Source organism: Ixodes scapularis, unplaced genomic scaffold (genome assembly GCF_016920785.2).
Source record: "Ixodes scapularis isolate PalLabHiFi unplaced genomic scaffold, ASM1692078v2 PGA_scaffold1__304_contigs__length_218370807, whole genome shotgun sequence".
In the NCBI taxonomy this organism is placed as follows: domain Eukaryota; kingdom Metazoa; phylum Arthropoda; class Arachnida; order Ixodida; family Ixodidae; genus Ixodes; species Ixodes scapularis.
In genome coordinates this window covers 152,514,780-152,537,521 of record NW_024609846.1, presented here as the reverse complement: position 1 = coordinate 152,537,521, position 22,742 = coordinate 152,514,780, and the positions used below count along the sequence as shown (strand labels likewise).

At 46.3% G+C, this 22,742-nt stretch overlaps 1 protein-coding gene across 1 annotated transcript in view; it reads left to right on the top strand.

Annotated features, from left to right (window-relative positions):
* LOC120843901 overlaps window positions 1-17,294 on the top strand; it is a 29,075-nt gene extending 11,781 nt beyond the window's left edge. Inside the window, exons 3-4 of the mRNA XM_040215369.2 lie at window positions 10,339-11,890; window positions 15,491-17,294. Coding sequence (XP_040071303.1) covers window positions 10,339-11,890; window positions 15,491-15,526 — 1,588 coding nt within the window. The 3' untranslated portion in view covers window positions 15,527-17,294. The remainder of the gene's footprint in view (window positions 1-10,338; window positions 11,891-15,490) is intronic.
* Window positions 17,295-22,742: the final 5,448 nt, after the last annotated feature.

Sequence of the window (22,742 nt, the reverse complement as noted above, 5' to 3'; positions counted from 1 at the left end):
TGTGAGCCAAACACCAAAGAAATAGAAGTGACATTAATTGAACCTTAAGTCCACTCGGCGAAGGATATTTTTTATAGCTATTTAGTAATGCAGTCTCAAATCCATATAGATGTGCTTCTGTATCGGAAGACATCCCAACCAGAAAACGGCAGCAAAACTTGGTTTTCCTAAACAAATTGAGACTAATAAAAAGGTGTATATTTTGCACATGTCCAATAAACTAGTACCAAGTAAAAAAAAAGTGGAAGCCGTTTACAACTATCTGTAACGCCGAATCAGAGCGCAGCTCTTGAGGAGGAGTAGGGAAGGGTACTGGGGGAGGGGGGGGTTCATGTGATCTTGGGGGGGGGGGGTCACGTGACCCCCCAGAAAAATTTTTCCGCTAGATTTAGTGGTAAAATTTTTCCACTAGATTTAGCGGGTAAATTTTTCAGCTAGATCTAACGGGGAAATTTTTCCGCTAGATTTAGCGGGCAAATAATTTTTTCGCTACATTTAGGGGGGAAATTTTTCCGCTAGATTTAGCGGGCAAATTTTTCTGCTAGATTTAGTGGGGAAATTTTTCTGCTAGATCTAGCGGGGAAACTTTTCCGCTAGATCTAGCAGGGAAACGTTTCCACTAGATTTAGCGGGGAAATTTTTGCGCTAGATTTAGGAGGAAATTTTCCCGTTAAATTTAGCGGAGAAACTTACCCATAATGCACCGCGCGGTTACGCCGCCGCCACTCAAGCCAGAAACGAGCGCCTAAGACCCGCGCTCTAAAGAAAAAAAAAATTTCCTGGCATTGGATTGTATTGGTGTCTCTGTCCTAAAAGTTTGAGCAAAATCGAACACAAATATATTCTTGTATTTTTCTTATATAAGCACACACAGATTATTCACAAGCTTTGGCAGTAGGTAATATTTGGAGCCATAAAAATAGTAACACTACTAGGATCATCTATAATACTCCCTAATCACAGGCAGCATCGGAGGCCTATGCTGTGATCGTGTTTGATCCCACCGAGTCGGTATTGATTTATATATTTTCTGCAATCTGTTACTGCACAGCAGCTGTGAAAAACACAAATCAAGCTTGAACCTTCGCGTGACATTGAAAAATGCCCACATGCGTATCTGCTCATGGCGACAGTGGCAACATTCGTTATATCTTAAAGTTCTTTTAGGCACTAAACTGTAGGCTGTCACTAACCTTGATGTTAAATTAAAATGGAACTTCGTAGCTTCCAGCCGCCAAAAAAACTAAGTGCATTCAGCTCGGCATTATCTAAAAGTACAGTGAAACCCGTTTAGAACGAACCCGCGTACAGCGAATTATTGTCGATATCGAACTCGCGGAAAATTTAAATAAAAATGGATATAAAAAGTACATTTTATAACGAACTACATATTGGCTGTATCAAACTTTTTCCCCCCGGGAAGGCTTCCAAAAATGCGCAAACAATCATCTTCTCGCCAGTTCCTTCCCCCCAAAAAATGTAGGAAAGAAAGAAAATTCGAAAAGTTCAAGCTGCGAACAAAAATTGGCGAAGAAAACCAATTCCAGAAAAGCACAAAAATAAAAAAAAAAATAAAAAACTCAGCGCGAAGCGGTTGCTTACGAAAAGAAGCAGTTAAAAAAATACCGTAGATTACCGAGCATCCACCCATTCCACATTAAGCGCCCATTCCCCAAATTTGTAAGATCTGAGAAAATATGCACAGTACATTGAAATGTAAAATTGATGACCGGACAAGCGCCCATCCCCCATTTTTTCGCAATTATCTCTAAATTTTAAGTGGGCGCTTGCCCGGTATTCTATGGTAACTGCACGCATGCACAAAGAATAAAAAATATTTTCTTGTGCATTGTTCCAAGGCAGAAGCGAAGAGATAAGAAAGAAAGGGAAGCTCTTGCCTCCTCGCCCTTCACGCCCTGTTTGACCTAAAGTCACTTTATGGCCAATTGGCCCGCATCGCACTGGTGCAGTGCGGTTGGTGGTATACGGAAGGATAGAAGGGAGGGAAGAGCTTCCTTCTCTCCCCGCCAGTCCTTCGTGTTCTAAAGTGGAAGGAGTTTACTGCACTGCACTGGTTTCGTTTGCGGTGTATTTGTGTCAGCCGTGCGAGCGATCTCCCAGCGCTTCTTGGTGCTGTGACCTTGGATGCCTTGTGTTACATTCGCGCTCACAGCACGGACAAGCAGCATTATGGGGCGGCGGTCTATGAGACTCACGTGTGCAGCGGCCAATGGGAGCCTCATCGACGTGCGCCAGCCAGTGGGACTGAAGGCGATATCCATCAGCTTTACTCTGCTCCTTTGGGATCGGAGAAACTAGGTGCCGTTGTGTAGGCTTTTCGTGTGGTTCCATAACTGGGAGCTGGCTTTACTTGGAGAAGGGATTTAAGGTGCCGTTTGGCGCGCTTCAAACTGATGACGTCGGCTCGCTCTATCAGACAGTTAATGCTTTCACACTAAAAAGCAGTGCGGGGTTACGGCGCTACCGCGTCTTGGGCTCTTCGGCCTGGCTCAGTGACTCACTGGCTCCATGCACTCGGTAGGGTCCCGAAATTTAGTCACGAATGTAGGTCGAAATTAGCTAATCACAATTATAGGTCGACCCTTAATTTTTAAAAACATAAAAAAAAAAAAAAAGAGGTACTTGTATTTGAATAAATACGGTAGTAGTCAAAGTGTTCACGATCAGCCCAATAATTCATCGATATCGAAAACATGTGTTTCTGATATCGAGAATATGTGTTTCTAATATATAAAATGTTTCCGATATGAAACCTATCGTAACTATTCAGATATCTAACTAACCTATCCTAACCTAACCTAATCTGATATAAAAAACATGTGTTTCCAAAATCTGAAACACTTTCGATATTCAATAATTTATCAATAATCTATCTATAAATCGATCAACTGATAATCAATCTTCCGAATGTTAGTTGATCATCGGCCAATAGTCGATCATCAGTTGATAGTCATCCCTCATTCAATAGTTAGGACCCGTTGCTAGCCGCCAATGTCTGTGACATCGTGTCATGTGACAGCTGCACGTCGTAATATTCTCTCTGAAAAGGCTCTTGGTCTTGGCCCTCAACTGGTTTTGAATTGGCGACCTCTCGTTCCGTCAACTGATGTGGTACCTCAGCGCCACAGATGCAACTGTCTCCGTCGAGATTAGACGTCGTGTGCAATCGTGGGAAGTGCGGGTACTCCCCGCTGTATGACGCTGTGTCAAGCTGAGAAAATAGTTGCCGATACTCCTACAAGGTGGCGCTTAAGATGTACTTGTGGGAAAGTATGGGGACTCCTCCTTCCAGCGTGGACATCCGCATCGTGCTGCGACAAAATACAGAAGATGTCAGACTCTTGGCTGCTTCAGCAATTCGACAAAAGCACCCTGCTCGGCTTCTCTGCATGTTCTGTACGTTTCACATGTTAAAGTGTCCCCGACGGTGCTTTTCGGAATTGAAAGGTGACTGCAATCCACGCCCACATCATACCTGTTACATGGAATGGAGTTCAAAACCGGAACTGGTTTTCCCGGTGTGTCACATATCACTCTCAACAATCTCTATCCTCGTCAGGTTCCATCAAAGCTCATCGTCGCTTTCATAAAGAGTGAATCGTTTCAGGGAAGTCGCGAACACAAACCCTTCAAATTCAGACACTTCAATTTGAAAATGGCCGTACTGGTGGTCAGTGGGTTTCAGCAGATGGAAAATTTCGATTTTAACGAGGACCCTTATTCATCTTCTTGCATCGACTCAGTCGAAAAGACGTTCCGTTCTTTAAAGTCGGTGGGTTTCAGCAGATGGAAAATTTCGATTTTAACGAGGACCCTTATTCATCTTCTTGCATCGACTCAGTCGAAAAGACGTTCCGTTCTTTAAAGTCGCCTTCTCAGAATACTCTTCTCTACTACACTTTGACTCCCAACAGGGAAGAGCAGAGTTTATGTCCAATCCTCGCAGCCAATGTGAGACTCACCCTGACTTAAAAGCAAGACTTAAAGAAAGCAGTCACGATCCTGTTCGTGTCAGAAATGCTGTGCGTTATGGAAATTGACAAGGACAGACAGGTCAGGATCGCTAATTGAAGAAATGGAAGAATACAAATTTTATTCAGTGTTTGCGAGGAGCCAGTGCATGCGTCTCTAATTTTGCGGTCCTTCTTCCTACGACAAGGTTGGCCTGGAAACAAATTTTGACGACGATCGCAGGGACTGCGGTAGTGGGCTCCCCTAATGAAACGTCTTGGCATGTTTTGAAGACACAATGGACGTCCTCTATTTGATAGCAGCCTGTTTAATGGGGACAACTAGACATGTCTAGACGTGACATCCTGCAGAATGGAGAATTTGACACCATGCATCATATTAGATTTCTGCTTTCGTTTTTTTCCGCTCTTCACAATCTGTTTACGATCCGATCCGAAGAAGGGTTGGTGTAAGCAGGAATTTGACACTAGCCGGGCTGATGCTTGCGAGTTCATCGCTATGATAAGCCGGCACAAGAAAACTGACAGGTCGGGACGTCTCATTGTGTCTTTTTGGTAATAATAATAATAATAATAATTATCTTTATTTCCGCGCGCTCAAAAACAACCCAAAGGTCTTCACTTTGGTGCACAAAGAATGAGTAAACGCCAAATTAACACAAAACAAATAAAACACATCACAGGTAGGTAGCGATCCCTTGCAGTTGCTTGCAGTAAACAGAAATGTCACTGAATATTTTAATACCTGCATTGTCAAAACGATTGAACAGTGATTGCATGTGTGACAAGGGTGAAGATCTGCATATGATGTTGACATAAAAAGTGGTGTGATTATTAGTCAAATGGGAGGGGACATGGATATTAACATTCAATAAAAAGCGAATCATTATCTACAATTCTATTTACTATCTTGTGCAAAAAAATCAAGTCACGTTCTGTTCTTCTGTTAGGCAATGGCCTGAGCAAGAACTTATCTGGAAGAAAGTTGTAATCAAAATAAAAGCAGCGCTGAAGATAGCGATCATAACCGGTACGTATTAAAGGGCCCCTGAAAAGGAAAAAAAAAATGTTTTTTTAAACAGTGGTTGGGACACGCAAGTAAAAAAATAAATTTTATGCGAAAAAAAAAAAAATTTACATCAATATTGATGACGCGTTTTAGTCGACAGTCACCTCCTTCCCACTTGATTTCTCTCTCGGCATTTCTGGCACGTGGAGGGGAGGTGGATCGTTTCCGCCTTCACGGCCGAGATGGTCATTCCGGACTGATCCAGGAAAATGGCGGCCGAAAGTGTTTTCGAATACATGGGCTCTATGGCACCAGAAACTGAAAACGGGCTAAAATGGGCTGCATTTTCCCATTGAAATTTTAAGGAAATCAATCATAACTTTTGAATAGGGTATCGGATCGGACTGAAACTTCGACATCTGGTTGTGACCTCTAGCGCTACCTGTGGGCGTTCGGCGATGCCTAGTTTATTTTTGCAGTAAAAAAAACAAAAAAACTGTAATTATTTTTTTTTTTGTGACACTGTGTACTCTAATATTAGACAAAAAGTCCTTGCAGTTGATTTTAATATTCATAGGCTGAACGGCTTGTTGAACGGCAGAGCAACAGTCATCGAAGTAATCGCAAACATACCTGCAACCTCTAGAGAGGCGGAAATATAGCTATTGTTATGTGTGCAAATAATTTGGCTAGCATCGCGCGTGTGCTGTATTGTAAACCTCCAAAAATCTTTTGGGCTTTGGTTCAAGCTATGCTCTATTCAGTCAAGGTCAAGCACTTATCTTTAGCGTAAGGAAAGCGGTAAATGTATCAGGCGTAACATGGTGTTATGTCTCGTTCTCGATAGATTGCGATGTGAGATGCCGGCATCCATCACTGATTGGTCCTTCGAAATCGGGCAAAAGCACATATATTCGCAAATTGCTGCATTATGGAAATGAAATGTTCGTTAAGAAGTTGGACATCATTTTCTTTGTGCACGTTTACGAGCCACCATTGTTTTAAAGATCATCCGGATGTAGCGTTCACCAGGGACATTCCACAAAATTTAGATCTTGAAACAAGCTCGCTAATTATTTTCGACGATTTTCTCTCGAATAGAGGAAAACTGGAGGAGATATAGACGCTTTACAGCAGCTGCGCATGGGCGCCGCCCTAACTGACCTTCAGTTTTTGTTCCCTCTTATTCCGTTCGCTTCACTTCATCATTACCACAGCAGGACAGGTTATTGCCATTTTAGATGCTACTGTGTTCTTGTGCCCAGCATAGGCCCTTGTGAAGACCCGTCAACGCCCGCTTCAGTGGCTCGGCTTCTCGGTAAGACAAGAGAAGGGCGGCTATGGCGGCTCAATCTGGCGCGTGTGTAAAGCGTCTATACGAGTATTTCATAGGCGCCGCTCACCGCTGTAATGCCTCCGTCATTTTCGTTACTCAACACATATTTCACCAAGATTCATACTTTCGAACAATCGCCTTAAATTCTACGGCTCCAACGACATTCTGGTTGGTCAGGATTGTCGATCAACTCCAAGTGCTATCTCAACACTCCTTTGGATTGAAGGGGGTGCATGTCCTTCCGCATTTATATTCTGTTACATTTAGTTTCATCATGATCGACCTGTCGCAAAATTGTCGCACTAATTTCCTCATGAGAACAAGGATCTTGCCGGACGAGGGACGAGAAATCATCTATGACACGTCGTCGTCAATCGTTTGAAGGAACATGCACGGTGTTTGCACCCCTTGTCCTAAGCTAAATCACTGTTTGCTTAAACCTTTGCACAGGAAACGTTCCTCTCGCACCAGTTATAAACAGCAAGGTGAAGAGGTTTGTAGCCCTCATAAGATCACTGGGAAACCAAAATAAAAGTCTCAAGGATATAGAAAGGGTATGGATACAGCAAGGAGGCCTTTTACCGTTGATCCTTCCGGCTCTGGCTCGGAGGAAGGGCCATCGCCAAGGCGTTCGGAGTGTGAAAATGAAAAACAAAATACCATCTCGTAGCTTACAAAGAAGAGCATCTGAGACAACCCCCCTATACTCCTGCAGGGGATGGTGTTTCAATTCGCGCGACCGTGCACTAACAATTAAGCACGAAGAGCGGGCTCGTCGCAGTTCGCTTCTTTGATGCATCGAACTGCTGTCCTGAGCAGTTCGATGCATCGTGCACTACGTGCACTTCATAGAAGTGTTTAGAGCAGTCCAGATGTATAATTCGGACTTGTGCTCCAGTAAAAAACAGGACATTGTGAGAACTTCTTAAAAAAAAAATATTGGAAGGCGGCCACTGTGGTTGTGGCCTTTGGCGAAAATGTCCATGAAGCGCCGGAGCAGTGGCTAAACTGCACCAGCGCCGGCTGGAACAGATAGGTGCCGTCTGCGCGTGTGCGCGTGCCGTTCACGGTGTTTTCTGTTTTTTTTTTTTGTTTATTCCTTGCATTATCAGCGTCTCGAGCTGCCAAACGCCGTTCAGATAAACACGTGTTCGGCTCGGACAAAGAGATAACGCTGAGGACAAGTGGGAGAGAAGGGCAAGTATCTTTCCGTACAAGTAAGGCACCTGGCAGTGTTTTTAGGAAGAGCGTTGCACTGCTCGATCCACCGATAACGTGTTGGTTAAAAGAAGGAAGCGGAGGCCCCCGCAGAAGGCACGTTCGCATGTGCAGATGTAACCTATGAGTTCCAGCCAACGCTGGTAGATAGTGCGGCGATGCAGTTCCGCCGCGGCTCCGGTGCTCAGTTTTACTTTCAGTGAACCTGTACATTTCAAAGTGCTGTACTTTTGACAGAAACAAAATGATGGAACATTTTTTAATGGAATATTACGATGGTGTAAAGGGAGGTGATTCCTCCAAAGTTTAAAAAGATTGAAGATGTTTTCTTTTTGTTTGTTGTTTTTTAATTGCATGTTGAAGTTGCGAAAGTTTTCAATTTCAAGTATGTTTTAAAGGTGCACTAGAGGCTAATCATGTCGTATTACACCTGAGACTGCGGTGGAAGAAATCGGAAGAACTTTCAGTAGAAGGAACAGACACAGAGAACGTCTCAAACTCAGCTCAAGAGCTGAGTTTGAGACGTTCTCTGTGTCTGTTCCTTCTACTGAAAGTTCTTCCGATTTCTTCCACCGCAGTCTCAGGTGTAATACGACATGATTAGCTACCACCAGCTCGCCTGCACTCTCACCGTCTTTGCACTAGAGGCGTTTGTGAGATCGTCTCTTCTTGGTGATAACTCGTTGTACAGAATCTTAGCATCACAGAAATTAAAAAATTATGCTTGTGCGACATCTATTTCCCTTCTAAAAATGTGATTGAAGTTAGTGCCACGCCCCTTTCTGAGTGGAAAACTACAGAGCACAGAATCCAGCAGAGGCGCCGTCGTCACGCCGCCGGCACCTCCGCTGGATTATGTGCTCCAGAGTTGTCGCATAAGCATATTTTTTCGATTTCTGTAATGCTAAGATCTCGTACAATGAGTTATCACCGAGAACAGACATTCTCAAAAGCATCTCTAGTGCGCCTTTAAGCGCTGTAAATAATTTGAATTATAAACTAGAGCAGAAATTTAATTCTCGAATAGAGACATTTATGAAAGACATATGAAAAAAGTTTCAGTTTAATCTCCTAACACATGACGAGATAATGGGTCACAAAAATAGGGTAAAAATGTTAAAGCAGCCATATTTGGGAATTTTTTATGTGCAATATACAATTTTTACAATTCTGTAAACATTCAAGAATATAGTAACTATAATTCACTGCTTCTTGAAAAATATTCAGTTTCTTTTATATTTTTAGTTTGCCTATTACATGCAATCAAACTTTACAGAACCGACGAAGCCCGAAAACGGGTTTAGTATCAAATGTTTGATTTAGGTTACAGCTTTGTTCTGGTTCAGTTATAAATAACGATTTTGCTCCAGTTTTCGGTTTGGGTTCAGTTTGACACCTTGGTTGAAAGCTACATGCTAATTGTGCGTGATTACAACAGCTGCTTTTTTGCGTCTCGCGGCGCTAGGAATGACACCTTGTCTGTCTACAACTACTGTAAACGACTTAATTTTCTCGATACAGGCCAAAACTGAAAGTTTGAAATTATTTGCGGGTTCTGATTTTCGCGAATCGAGTGTAGCTTCCGTAGCGTTCACATATTGCCCGAATTGTTCGCGGGACGTATTTTTCGCGAATTGTAGGCTATTCGCAAAATTCACAAAAATTAGGTCCCTGCGAAAATTTAGTCATTTACAGTATTCAGTTTCGATTGCTTCATTCAGGGTGCGCCATTTTCATCCTCAAAGGAGCATAAGCCAGCGAGACAATCAAGCCGTCAGTCACCTCCAGCGCAATGATGCTGTTTCAAGAGCCACTTACCATGCGCTAACAAATTTCGCCATCAGCCCGTGGGCCCTAGATAAAAATCGACAGAGCTCGCATAAGATCCGAGCCCATTCCATTCCCATTTCATTCCGGGCAAAAGGTATCCAATTCCATTCCCATTCCATTCCGGGGTCGCAAAAATGCAGAATGATTCCGGAATCATTCCAATTCCGGGGTGTCAACTTTGCAACACTGGTGCAATCCCATGCCGGCTACAGCACTACATTGGGACAGTGAATAGTGTTTGTATCCGGAAATGACATTTCGCGAGCCATGATCGCGAGCAGTCCCGCCATGCCCGCTGAGCTGGAGAACCGGGGGATCCCCACTAGAGCACTTCCCGTTTCTGCCGCGGGAGGGCGAGCAACAAGTTAGAGATGCGAATAGTCACATAGTCAGGAGGAATGCAATTTCACTCAGCAACTATGGTACAACTTGGGCATTGGGCATTGTATCACGCAATTCTTGATTATTGAAGCTGCATTAATGGTTTCTTAAAACGAATTAACCTCAATAAACAATCGGGCATTATTTTATTAGAAGTAGGCATTCTACTGGAGTTCATCGATTTCACAAAAGACCACTCTTGACTAGCAGAGGGCAGCCGACTCCTGCGTCCTGCACACCTAGAGTGTGGATGTGGACACACTTTCGGTGTGCTGTCCTTTAATTCTCCCCCACACTGTTATTGTGTCACAGGGGCTTTCATTGTTTTGGCATTTATGGCGAAGTACTGTGCCTGCCCATTAGGGAGTGCCAGTGCTTCAGTGACGAGAGGAAGGGCCACCCCCAAATTCATGAGCTTGGTTTTACTGTCCTGACTAACCGCAGTTTCGTGAACACTCAAAAAGGTGTTTCCTGACACGTTGTACAGGAGGGTGGCCATAAAAGTCATTCTCCGATGTTAAAAAAAAAAAAAATGTGCCTGCAAGTACTAATTTTTTCTCTCATTTTTCCAGCTGTCCTCCGGCACTCCCCAAACAGCCTGAGGCGTCTCTCGGTGATCAGTGCTCGAGGCAGTACATTATCTTTGACAAGATGAAGCAGATTGCCAACAGTTCGCCATCTTCTGTGCCCAGTGCTGTTGTGCTTGCCGTCTCTGGGGGAAGCACCGTGGGGGCAGGCAGGCCCAGTCCCTCCCAGACCGTCTCGGGACTTCCAGAGGCCATCTCGCAGTCCCAGAACATGCTGCAAAAACTCCGACAAAGCAGTGGCCTCGTCATCAGTGCGCTCCCTGCCAAAGACCAAATCGAGAAAAATGCTGCTTCCTTTGCAAAGATGCCAAACCCTTTAGGGAGCCATGACACGGAACGTCCTTCAACATGTCCCGCCAGGGGTGCAAGTGAAGCACCTCCTTTCTCGGGAGACTGCAAGCGGAGCTCCTCGTCATCCGTCGGACCGGCAACCACCGCTTCTTCGGGGGTGCAGAGCCGGGTGCACGTGATCGTGAAACCAGTTCAGCAAGATACAGCCCAGAATGCCTGTAGAAGACCAAACATTCTGTCTACAAGTGTGCTTACGTGTCGCAGCATTGAACCCAAGCACCACATCCTTCCCTTTCCTGTGGGAAGCATGGACAGCAGGCAGCAGCGTGGCGGTGCTGCACCCCAGCTCAGAGTTGGCCAGCCGACGACTAGAGCCCCAGTCCCGAGCAGTGCCGTGTCGTGCAGCGTAAATAGCACTGTGGTGGCGTCGTCGGCCACCATGCACCACACATCGAGCCTCCGGATGCCGTCGATCCCAGTTGCAGGCGTGGTCTACTCGACAGCAGCCATTCCCGATCCAAGAGTCAATGGTACAGTCCCAAATGCCATCATTGCGAGCAACGTCTGTTTGCCACTGGTTTCGATGGGGACCACGTCCGGCGTGATGACTATGTCTCCGCGTCTGGCCGTTTCAGGAGCGCAGTCCGGTTCGAACATCCTTCGGAATCATCAGCCACACCCCAACCTGCAGAGGTGCTCGCAAATTAACGCAAGCGTGCAGCCAAGCCCGCAGTCAAAGCCGGGTTTACAAAACGGCGTGCATTTGAACCCGGGTTGTCAGCGGAGTGTGCCTCTCTATTCAGACCCACGAGCGAATCTAAGTCTGCAGCAAGCTATGCAGACGGCTCAGGGCGTGCGACCGAGCTTGCAACCGGCTTCGAGCGCCCAACCAGCCTTCCAGCTCCTGCGAGCCTTTCAGACGACTCCGAATTTCCAAGCGCGGGCGACCCTGTTGCCTCCGGGCATCATTCTGCAGAGAGTGCTGCAGCCCGGGCCGGCTCAGGGACAGCGCCCGACGATGGAGCAGCACGCCCGGCCGGACTGCTACCGGCTGATAGCGCCGATGCCCTGCCACGACGAAAGACCCGTGCTCCCAAAGGGGAGCGTGGCCTCAGAGGCTTGCAAGGCCAGCTGCGAGCCGCGGTGGACAACCGTGCCCCCCCAGGTAGCGGCAGTGGCCCTCCATCCGGTCCCTCCGCAGCTCCTGCTGCCCCTCGGGGTGCCTGCCCAGCACACCCTGGGACAGGTGGGTGCTGCGTCGCACGCATGTTGGCCCACGTCTAGTCGTACCTCGACAAAACTTGCTCGTGATTGCACTTGCTCGGCCTTGAGGTGAGGGCGTTTGTAAGCTTCGACAACTCGTGGGCTTGAGATGGAGTGAGGAGTATCAGGTCGATGAGAGGCACGATTTGACGAGCTTGGTGAGTTCTGCGAGTTTATTGAGTTCAGTGAGTTTGAGTTTTGCAAATTTAGGTAGTTTATTAGTTGGTGAGTATGCAACTGACGAGTTCATAGGCTCACGAGTTTGGTGAGTTTGGCTGTGGCGAGCTTATAAGTTTGAATTTGGTAAGTCTGCAAATTGGGTGAGTTTATGAGTTCGGGGAGTCCATGAGTTTGGTGAAGTCATGATTTTGGTGAGTTAATGAGGTTGAGTTTGGTGAGTTCACAATTTAAGTGAGCTCTTGAGCTTGGTGAGTTTGAGTTGAGTGAGTTTATAAGTTTTGTAAGTTTGAGTTTGACGAGTTGACGATTCAGTGACTTCATGAGCTTGTTGAGTTCATGAGTGAGGGATTGAAGATGAATGTGACTATGAAGCTGAGGGAATGGCAATCCTTTCCTCATTTAAAGCTGATTGTGGGTGAGTGAATTCATTATAATTTGCCAACCTCTGCCTCCAGAGGGAGGAATATTTATCTGTCTGAACAATTGGAGGTTGTGGCAGGAATGGTCAAAACAAGCTTTTACCTGAGAATTTGTATGAAAGCAAAGCTTCTGCTGTAATATAGCTCTAAGTAGCAACATGTTACACCCAGTAGTGGTTTTGCTGTGCATGAGCCCCAATACTGCGGCAGCGAAGCACCATGGAGGGTGCCTTGTTTCTAGCTCAAAATGAAGCAACGAAAAGAGATGTTTTGTCACAGGCACAAACAATCATATCTTACTGGCGGAATGGAAAGAGGTTATCTCTTGGTTGCACTACTGCACCTGGAACACATTTCAGACTGGTGTTTAGCATCTTACACTGGCCAGAGCCCTTCATACTGAAAGGGTTTGGTCGATGGGCGGAATGTGGCGCCCCCTAAAACAAGTGCACTTTGCGATGCCGCAAAGTGGAGGTGTTTGCTTTTGGCCACTCTACTTTGCATGTGCTAGTCCGAATTCCCAGTTAGTTGTTGTTTTATAAACACAATCCTTTGGGCGGCACTGAATTTTCGTGGTGATCATTTTTGAGACATAATATGGAAAGTATTGAGAATTCACTTTTGACAAAAAAAAAAAAAGGAATGAATTAAAAATCATATAATTGCAAGAGATTGTAGCAGACAGGTAAGTGTGAGCTGTTAAATTGCATGTACAGCACCAAAGATGCTTTCATTAACGAAAAACTTTCATTATGATGACGGGTCGCCCCATTCTTGGGGTGCCCAATTCAGTGTGGGTCTGAAATTCAATGCAAAGGTGAAGGGGACAAGGTGTCATTTCCTGGTAGCCAGACTCATAGCTGTTGTTGCTAGTCTGTTGGCATGTTCAAAAAAATGTCAAACTCTCCCAAGATAAAGGGCTCTGATACTGGCCATACGTGGGAAGTGGGTCCGAAGTGTAGTGCCAGCTTCCGCCGCTCTTAGCGGCGCCCCTTCCGGGTTAGTTTGCTGACCGGCGGCGTCTTCTAAAGTTCTAGCGGCATGATGCAAGTTTGTTACCCAAGCGCTTCAAAATTTATTCCTCGTTTTTTGCAGTGTCTGATGTGAAACAACAATGTGCGGCCGTGAATTTTGGGTTGTTTTCTTGTTCAGGGAAAACGGCAGTGGAAACTTTTGCAATGCTTCAGTCAACTTACAAAGAAGATGCTATAAAGAAATTGTAGGTTTACGAGTGGTTTTCTTGCTTCAAGGACTGTGAATTATTGGTCAACGACCAACCTTGTTCAGGGCGTCCCTTATTTTCCTCGACTGATGAAAATATCGAGAAAATCCAAGCGTTGCTCGCTCCGAGTTCGTTCCTTGTAGTGCCACTGTTAATCGAGTGTTCTAGCTGGGCATTTTGCGACGCTTGCGCAACTCGGTGAGGCAGAAACACCTTAGTATGTGCGAAAGGGGCGCTAGTGGTGCTTTCATTATGACTATGCCCCAGCATATGCTGCCCTGTCAGTGCAACAATTTTTTTAGCAAAAATGGCATGCCCCCCCCCCCCCCCCCCCCCCCCCATAGTTACTGGACCTCACCCCATGTAACTTTTTTCTGTTTGCCGGTATGAAAAAGTTATGAAAAGAAAACATTTTGTGGATGTGGAAGGTCCTTCAAATCAGACATTGCAAAAGACTAGGAATGATATTGAAGTGCTTGTGGAAACAATTTACAACGTGCTGCTAGAAGTTTAGCAGACGATGCTGGTCGGCAAACTGACTCAGAAGGGGTGCCGCTAAGCGCCGCTAGCGGCAGAAGCTGCTACAAATGGCCCGCCCTTCCGAAATTTAAATTCTGGTTACTTTTGGGTCCTCCCTCGTTCATATCGCAGTGAGATTTGCAGCCTTGTTTTTGCCGCATAAACAGCAGTCTTGTTCTCTTGCAGATGGGCCCCAACGCACCTAGGGTACTATGTTTCTATTTTTGTTTGCTACAAATCCTGGTGTTGTCTGTGTGTTGGTTTTCCTTGGGCTGTGTAGGGTGCCAACGTTGTGATTTACTGGGCGTGAATCGGGTTGTTTCTTCCAAGAGCGAAACAACTTCATTGTTTGCGGAATTTTGCTTTTTAGTCGTATCCATTCTACCTTCGTCTCAATGTCTGAAGTTGTTCACACTAGCAACCGTCACATTTTTGCTATTAGCGTCTGCTGGAAACATTGAAATGAATCCAGGCCTCCTAACAAATAAAGTGAAAAAATTACAAGCTCCGACACGTGGTAGAAACCTGATACCAAGCTCAAACTAAAATCAAGAAACGAATGCTACAAAATTTTGACCAGATAACCAATGGTATCACTGCCATAAGTACACATCTCGCAAACCTTAGATAAGACGGACACAAGAAACTGCAAGTGTAAAAGAAAACCTGAGAGCAGTTAAAAAAATTGTGACTTGTGTTCAACAAGAAATCGTTCTGTCACGTGAATGTGTTGTGTCACTTGACAACTTTATTTGCGACATTAAAAACCGAACAAGAAGAAATAAAAAGTAACTTCCCTTACCGGCAAGTCTCTGAAAAATGTAGAATCAGCAGTAATATGAGCTGGCCGAGTTTAGTGCTATCTGGAAGGGGTAAAACGGCTGTGCATGTGTACCAAGCTGTGAAACTGACCGCCATATTGCTAAAAATGAGGGTAAAATGCTTCATTTCCCTCCGTGCATGGCTTTTGCACCGCTTTGGTCTATCTGCCGCCGGGCCAGCTCATATTGCAGCAGCCTGTGCCTAAGATACAGCTCCAGGTACCACAAAACGGAAGTGCCTAGGTTTTTGCCTCGGGTACACGACAAACACGCCTGGCTACAGATTTCCGGTTTCCTGTACCGAGGCACCTCGCAACCCTACCAGTCGGCTCTATCTCTTTCATTGGCTGCCTCTCAGTGCCCGTGTTCCTATTTTCTCAAAGTGATGTGCATGCCAGAAAACGGTCTCTCTTTCTCTGCAGGTGGATCCTCTGGCCCAGCTTCGGGGCACGAGGTAGCAGACGACGGGGCTCTTCCGGAGGATGGCGGGACCCGCACCCTTTCTGCCACAACCAGGGGGGCCTGGATGGTGTGCGTCATACTGCGCCAGTTTAAACTGCGGATTTTTTTTGTGTTGTGTGTAGCCCTCCCCCCCTAGGCTGTCCGTCGCTTTGGGGCTCTCGCTTTCCAGAGTGGTTTGTGTACGAGTCCCGCAAGTTTTAATTTAAGTGAATGTTTTTTTTAGAGACCTCGCTCTGAACGTTAATACTTTATCGTTTACATTACATACGTGGTTCGGGGCGTGCAATACCCAATCTTGTTTGTTCACAGATGTGTCATCTTGCGGAAGAGCTTCTAACATACCGTGTAAATATAGAGAACTACTGCTTTAGCTTGGTTGCTACTGTTTTTAAGTTGTGGACCACTTTTATTGAAAAGCAACTTGCGTTGGCACTTTTTTGTCGAAAAAGTTTTGGCACTTCTATTGCTGAGAAAATTTTGAACACATCTGTTACCGAGAAACTTGGCATGAACCATCTCGTGTGAGTGACGCGTCTTACGCCGACAAATATTCCATCAAGAGGCCAGTTATTGTTTATAGTTTTGCAAACAAAGGTGACAAGACGTGCCACCATGGAGAGGAACCGCAGAGCACAGTACGAGCAGTTGCCACAGTGTGGCTCTCGTGAACTGGGAACTCTAAGAGGTAGCTTTGGCCAGGAGTCATACTTGTTGGTAGAAACTTTGCAGCTAGGAGCCAGCCGAAAACAAGATGCTATACACAATTAGTGGTTCTAAAATAGTGGTCGGCATTCAGTCAATGACCCTGCGAAAATGAAATGTGCTCACCAGAAAGAAAAATAAATCGCATACAAGCATTCTTTGGACCTTGTAGAATGACGGGGTCTCTGCCGCCCCTCCACATCCTGCGAGAGCCGGGGATGTCAGTTTTGCGCGTAAAGGTCGGCCGAACACTGGTCGCTCGTCTACTTTTGCTCGTTGGCCTGGTTTTCGCGTGCAATATTCTGCTCCAATTTATATTGAGTGCTGAGCTTGTCTTTGTATGCATCAAACTAAGCAATAGCTATATTAATCGAATTGAATGGGCTTGATCGATTTTCTCTGATTTATGCGACGCTTTGACTGCCAGTTTCGAAGGCCTAACGCCGACAAGGTGAACGAAACCAGAGCACTACGGAATCAAACTGAATGTATTTCAACCTCGCTTCAACGTATGGTGTGTCTTACGGGATGGCGACGGAGGAAACACGTAAGCAGGGATGATAGAACTACGGTACAATGGACTGCAGTGAATACCACGAGCCATCCCAGTCAATTCGGCGCTGTGAACGTACCTCGCGACCGTGGATGCCACTGTACCCCTCGCAAAACTCGCATGATACTCTCGTGGCGTTCAAGTGGCTTCGATGGCTTGTAGCATCTTCTGTGGTCCATCATAAGGTGAAACAAAGTATAGAATTTTCTCCAGCTTTTGGACAAATTCACCCCAAAAGTGCATCCCCTCCCTTCCACCCCTGGTGGCTCCCCGGATGATCGTTTGTGGCTCTTTAGCCATGTTGGTTGGTCACCCTGGCAATGTACCGGTGTCATTCTTTTGGCTGTGCATGTTTGATATCGGTGTCCATGTTTGTCCTGTACTCGAAACCAAAGATGAGCGGCAATGTGTAACCTTGTGCGAGGAAATATTTTGTAGGTGATGTAACTGGGATGAATCTCGTTCCCTTCTCCTCAACTGTGAAATAAAAAAGATTGCCTCTCAGTTAACACATTGTTTGAAAAACATGCGTGCTGCGAGTTCTTTGCGAACGTGTCCTTTCAGAGTTCCTCCTTTGCTTAAAAGGACACTGACACCAGGTGACTTAATGCGGTGTTGGGGGACTACCCAATCAAAATTTTGCTACAGAGCGACGTATATTTTTAATAAAGACAAAAAACTCAACTGCTCGAAACACGAGCACGTTAGCTTGTGGCTGGATATAGCAGGCTACGCCCGACCTCGTTTTTTTTTCTCTGCTTCTCCGGCGTGTGAAATGGACGACGACGAAGCTGCGTGTATTGTTTGTTGTGCGATTGTTTCGCACTTGTATCCCTTCCGCTTGACGTTCTGTTCTTCAAAACTGATTGGCCATTGCCACGAGCAACTATTCCAAAGTAACGGTCCCATGTCCGTCACAACGTTGGTTTGTCGTGCGCCGCCATCATGTCTTCTAGCTCGCGTTACATCGCCATATTGAGAATGACGTGTACAGGTACTTGCTGTGATCTGAAACTTTTTTTTTTTTTTTTTTTATCAGCATATTTTCAGTTTTTTGGAGGCCACAAAAATGGGGTTCATATTCTTTTCTATTTTGAATGTTGAATGTATGCCTTAGATAACCCACAACATTAAATATATATTTTGGTACATATACTTTGAATGCCGCGTGACCATAGAAAAGAGAGTGTGCACGACTGAAACCAGCCAATTTTTGGCCGGCTGTTTTTGGGCGGAAAGAAAATGAATTTTGAGACACAAATTATGTCCTGGGTACTTTAGTTTTTATAGGTCATGTTCAAATAAAAACATCAACGAGCATTAATTTCAGTGCCCCTTTAAAGACCCCAAATAAGAAAGGTATCGACACAGAAGGTTGGGGCACAAACGAGCTGGTGACGGTTGAACATTGACTAAACCCCAAAACTGGGAGGAGACTTTGTTTCTCGTCCCAGTCTCTAATGTATCAACATCATACCTCGGCAAACCTCACTCATGAGGGCCCTCACTCACCCTCACTCACCCTCATCTTCACAGGTGAGGTGAGGGTGAGTGAGTTTCTGAACCAGGAAAATTCATGAGTTTGAGGGTGAGTGAGGGCCGTGAGGGCCGTGAGGGCTGTGAGGGCTGTGAGGGCGGTGAGGGCCGTGAGGGCCGTGAGGGCCGTGAGGGTGGTGAGGGCCGTGAGGGCCGTGAGGGCCATGCAACTCGGAGCAATTCGAATGCGTTTGAAGCGGCTGCATCCAATCAGGGACGCAAAATTTTCACGTGATACCTCGTGCCGGTGATGATGACACCGAAAGACTTGGTTCTGGTTTGAAATCGATCGTTTTTTTGGAAATAAACTGTTTCAGAAAGGTGCATTAGTATTCTTAACGAAATTTAAATGCATAAAAACACGTTTATAACGCGTAATTGTGTCTAAATAGTGCAAGAAAAATAAAATTTTATGATGACGATGGCAAATTGCAGCAATTCGTTGCTGCGTGTGATCGCGGGCGGCCCGTGTTGCTGGTGTTGCGACGTAAAGTTTCTGGGCGAAATTGCCCCATCTGAAGCTGGCCTGAGTGGCGTGAGGGCCATCAGTGCGTGAGGGGCGTGAGGGGTGTGAGGGCCGCAATGGCGGTGAGGCGCGTGAGGGCGGTGAGTGGCGTGAAGGCGGTGAGTGGCGTGAGGGCGGTGAGTGGCGTGAGGGCCGTGAGGGCGGTGAGGGCGGTGAGTGGCGTGAGGGCTGTGAGGGCCGTGAGGGCGGTGAGGGCGGTGAGGGCCGTGAGGGCGGTGAGTGGCGTGAGGGCCATGAGTGAGTGAGGGGCGTGAGGGCCGTGAGGGCCGTGAGGGCCGTGAGGGGCGTGAGGGCCGTGAGGGCCGTGAGGGCCGTGAGGGCGGTGAGTGCGTGAGGGCTGTGAGGTTCAGTGAGGGTGAGTGAAGGGCTGAAGGTGAGTGTGACTGTGAGGGTGAGGTTGAGTGAGGGGCTGAAGGTGAGTGTAGCTGTGAGGGTGAGGGTGAGTGAGGGGCTTAGGTAAGTGTGGCCGTGAGGGTGAGGGTGAGTGAGGGCGACCTAAAATGCCGACCTCTGATCAACATATCCCTTTTCCCCCGGTGGGCACAACCCCCCAATAAGAAAGGTATCGACACAGAATGTGTTGATGGTTGAACATTACAGTCAAACCCAGATGTATCAAATTCAAAGGGGATCGCAAAATAGTTGGATATATCGATAATTTGATATACAAAAAATATGTTAACTTAAGCTCCAATTTAAATTTCCGCGCGTCTCTGCTAATACCGAAGGCCGCGACAAACGGGACCTTACCAAATAAAGCATCTAAGAGCCGCTAAACACAGTAGAGCGTAGTTGGGAAAGACTGCAAACACCGCTGTGTTTACGCGAGGGTGTTTGCGATCGTGTACGCGCGCGCCTTCGGTATTAGCAGTTTACCAGCGACGAAAATAATTTTAAAAAATGAACGAATGGAAAAAGTGAGCTGCATAAAAGAAACTATCTATAAAATAAAGTTAAGCAAGCAACAAAAAAGCTCACTAAATTCAGAGATTTGTGTGAAGTTAAGTGTGGGAGTGAGTTAGTCGCTGCGTTTTCAAGCTTGACTCGTAGCCCCTGCCTCCACTCCTTCCCCACCCACACTCTTTTAACATCATGATTTTCCCGAAATAGCAGACGGTGCTTTTCATAGCATGTCGTAACTTTTCTGTATTGAGGGGCTCAATCATTGCAACAGCTCCAGGGTGCCCATTGGTAAGTGACAACAGGCTGCAGTTCTCTGTGCATGACTTTGCTAGTTTTGCAAAGGAGTATGCTCAATACAGCGTCAGTGTGGGTATATGCTCGGAGCCATCATTTCTGTGCAACATTGTTGAGGCTAGCTTTTTAATGCGAGAGCCTTACCTGGTCCCATGGAGCGAGCCGACGTCATCAGCTTTGAAGCCGCGCCAAACGGCACCTTAAATCCTTTCCCCAAGGGATGCCAGCTCCCAGCTATGAAACCATGCGAAAAGCCTAGACAACGGCACCTAATTTCCCCCATCCCAAAGGAGCAGAGTGAAGCTGATGGATTTCGGCTTCAATCCCATTGGCTGGCGCACGTCGTAGCTTCAAGGAACAAGGCTCCCATTGGCTACTGCGCGTCAGTTTCAACGACCGCCACCCCATGGCGCTGCGTGTCCGTCAGCATTAAAGCCCCTTCATGTTCTAAAAGTAGTGCGAGGTGCGCCGATGCAAGAGGCACATGCATTGTGCAGCCCTTGGGAAGGTCATGGCAGCACAGCGCAGCACTGAGCTAGATTTCGGACGCCATGTTCTTCCCAGAAGTGGCGCGTGGCATGTGCCTCGAGCATTTCCTCAACAATGAATGGCACCACTTTTCCTGGGATAGAGGGGCTTTAATCAGCGCGGCGGTAACAGAAAGCGTCCAAGGTCAGAGCGGCGAGGAGAGGACTCGCTCTGGGGAGGCCATCGACGCATATACACCGCAGACGAAATAAGAGAGCGGAATATTGATGTGCATGCTTTCGCATTCACAACTCGTGCGAGTGCTTAGGTGTACCTCGAGCCTTTTTTTCCACGGTGCTGCAACCCCACACTGCTGCACAAGCCAGAGCTTTTGTGTTGCACCTCATTCGTGCGCACTAGCTTTGACAGCGCTCTGAAATTACATGCCTGTGTCACCGACTGCCGACATGGTCCGAACAGCCACTGCAACCACTGGATGAGGCAAGTGCCGGTCCAGGGACTGACGTGCAACAGCAAGCGACTCTAGGCAAAAAGGACATCAGTATGCAAGGTCTGGGAGATGGGGCGCCGTCCTCGAGATTAAACCGCATTCTCCCGAAAAGGGCATGTGGCATTGGCTAGCAGCAGGTGGCACTTATTAACAATCCAACTCGTCAAGGGTTTCTCCCGTCTGGTCCAGCTGAGAGCTGTCTGGTAGGCGGCCTCTACACTTTTGTGGAGCATTGGGTATAGTACCACTTTTCGATAAAATGCCTCTGATGAAGCAACCCTTAATGGTGTAGTAATGAACTAATGTCTGGGCATTGGGGGTTGTTTACATGTAAAAGAGCCCCCTTGTGTGCGTACCGTTTGTCCACCCCAAACCAGACTGGGAAAAATGCAAAATCTTGCAAAAAAATTTAGGAAAAAAAGCTCGAAAGTGACGACACAGAGTATACATGTGTCTACACTCCTACCAGCACAACCCCTAACAGTATTCTATCATAATTTCTAAATGTTGCACTAGGTTCAAACCAGAAAAGTAGTCTTACTTACCGACGCTGCTGATTTTAAAACCGCCATAACTGATGTTCTTAATAATGTTCCATAGCGATTTTGTACCTTGTGTTTCGTTTTTTGCATTTTGTTTTCATTGTTCACTTTATATTGATGTATAATTCCACTCCTCTGTAATGCCTTCGGGCCCTGAGAGTATAATAAATGAAATGAAATGAAATTAGAAATAAAAAAGTAACTAAACAAATCTGGAGGTTTTGCGTGCCGAAACGAACGGGCATCTATCTGGTACGGGGCTTGCCAGATGCCCTTTTTTAATGGAGAATTAAAGGGGGGGTGCAGCGATTTTAAGATTGAACGAATTTGTATCTCATAGTTTTTTGTTGTTTATTGTGTCCCGAAGGATAGAGAAAACATTTCCTTCATTAAAAAATGTCGCGATTCGGCTGCATAATGGCAAAGCAAAAGTGGAGCTCTTTCCCGCAGCCGTGAGTGGCAGCCGAAGGAACTGCAGTGAGGAGATTTTGTTACCTCGCTCGGCTCTAAGCTGCAGCATAACGCCCGCCAATGTCAGCAAAGAGAGGAAGCGTCCTCCGAAAGAGCACACAGGAACCTCACCCCTAATTACGTCGCTAGGAGTGGGACCAGGTAGGACCCTGAAGACGGAGTGAGTGGAGGGCTGCCAGAAATGTCAATATTTATCTTTTTTTACACCACTAGGACACGCAGGTGAAATCGGTTGTCTGTTCTTTACTTTAGAAGTCTCAGAGGACAACTTCCACAAATTTTTGACCTAAGTCCGGAAATCGTTGAACCCGAATTTTAATTTTGATCATCGGGGGGACCTTCCGACGCACAACCGAAATCTCCCCAACGGATTGCGGGCACGTTGGGAGGGACTGGAACCTGCCACCTGGGGATCTGCAGGATGGCACGCTTTGCCTCCAAACCACCAAGGCAGCTACAACAGTAAATGAGACACGAGCGACCCTTGTTTCACCGTACAGGCATTACCAACGCACGTGCCGATTTCCGTCAGGATCCTCATCCTCCTAAAATTAAGAACACATACTGATCCACATATCCTCCATCTACTGTTTGCGCGCACATTTCAAAGTGATTTGTGGCCCCATCCCCAACGATTTTGTTGTGCCTTCTCATCATTGCTCATTTTGTGTGCAGTCTCATGCCACAAAATCTATTCAAGACGCTG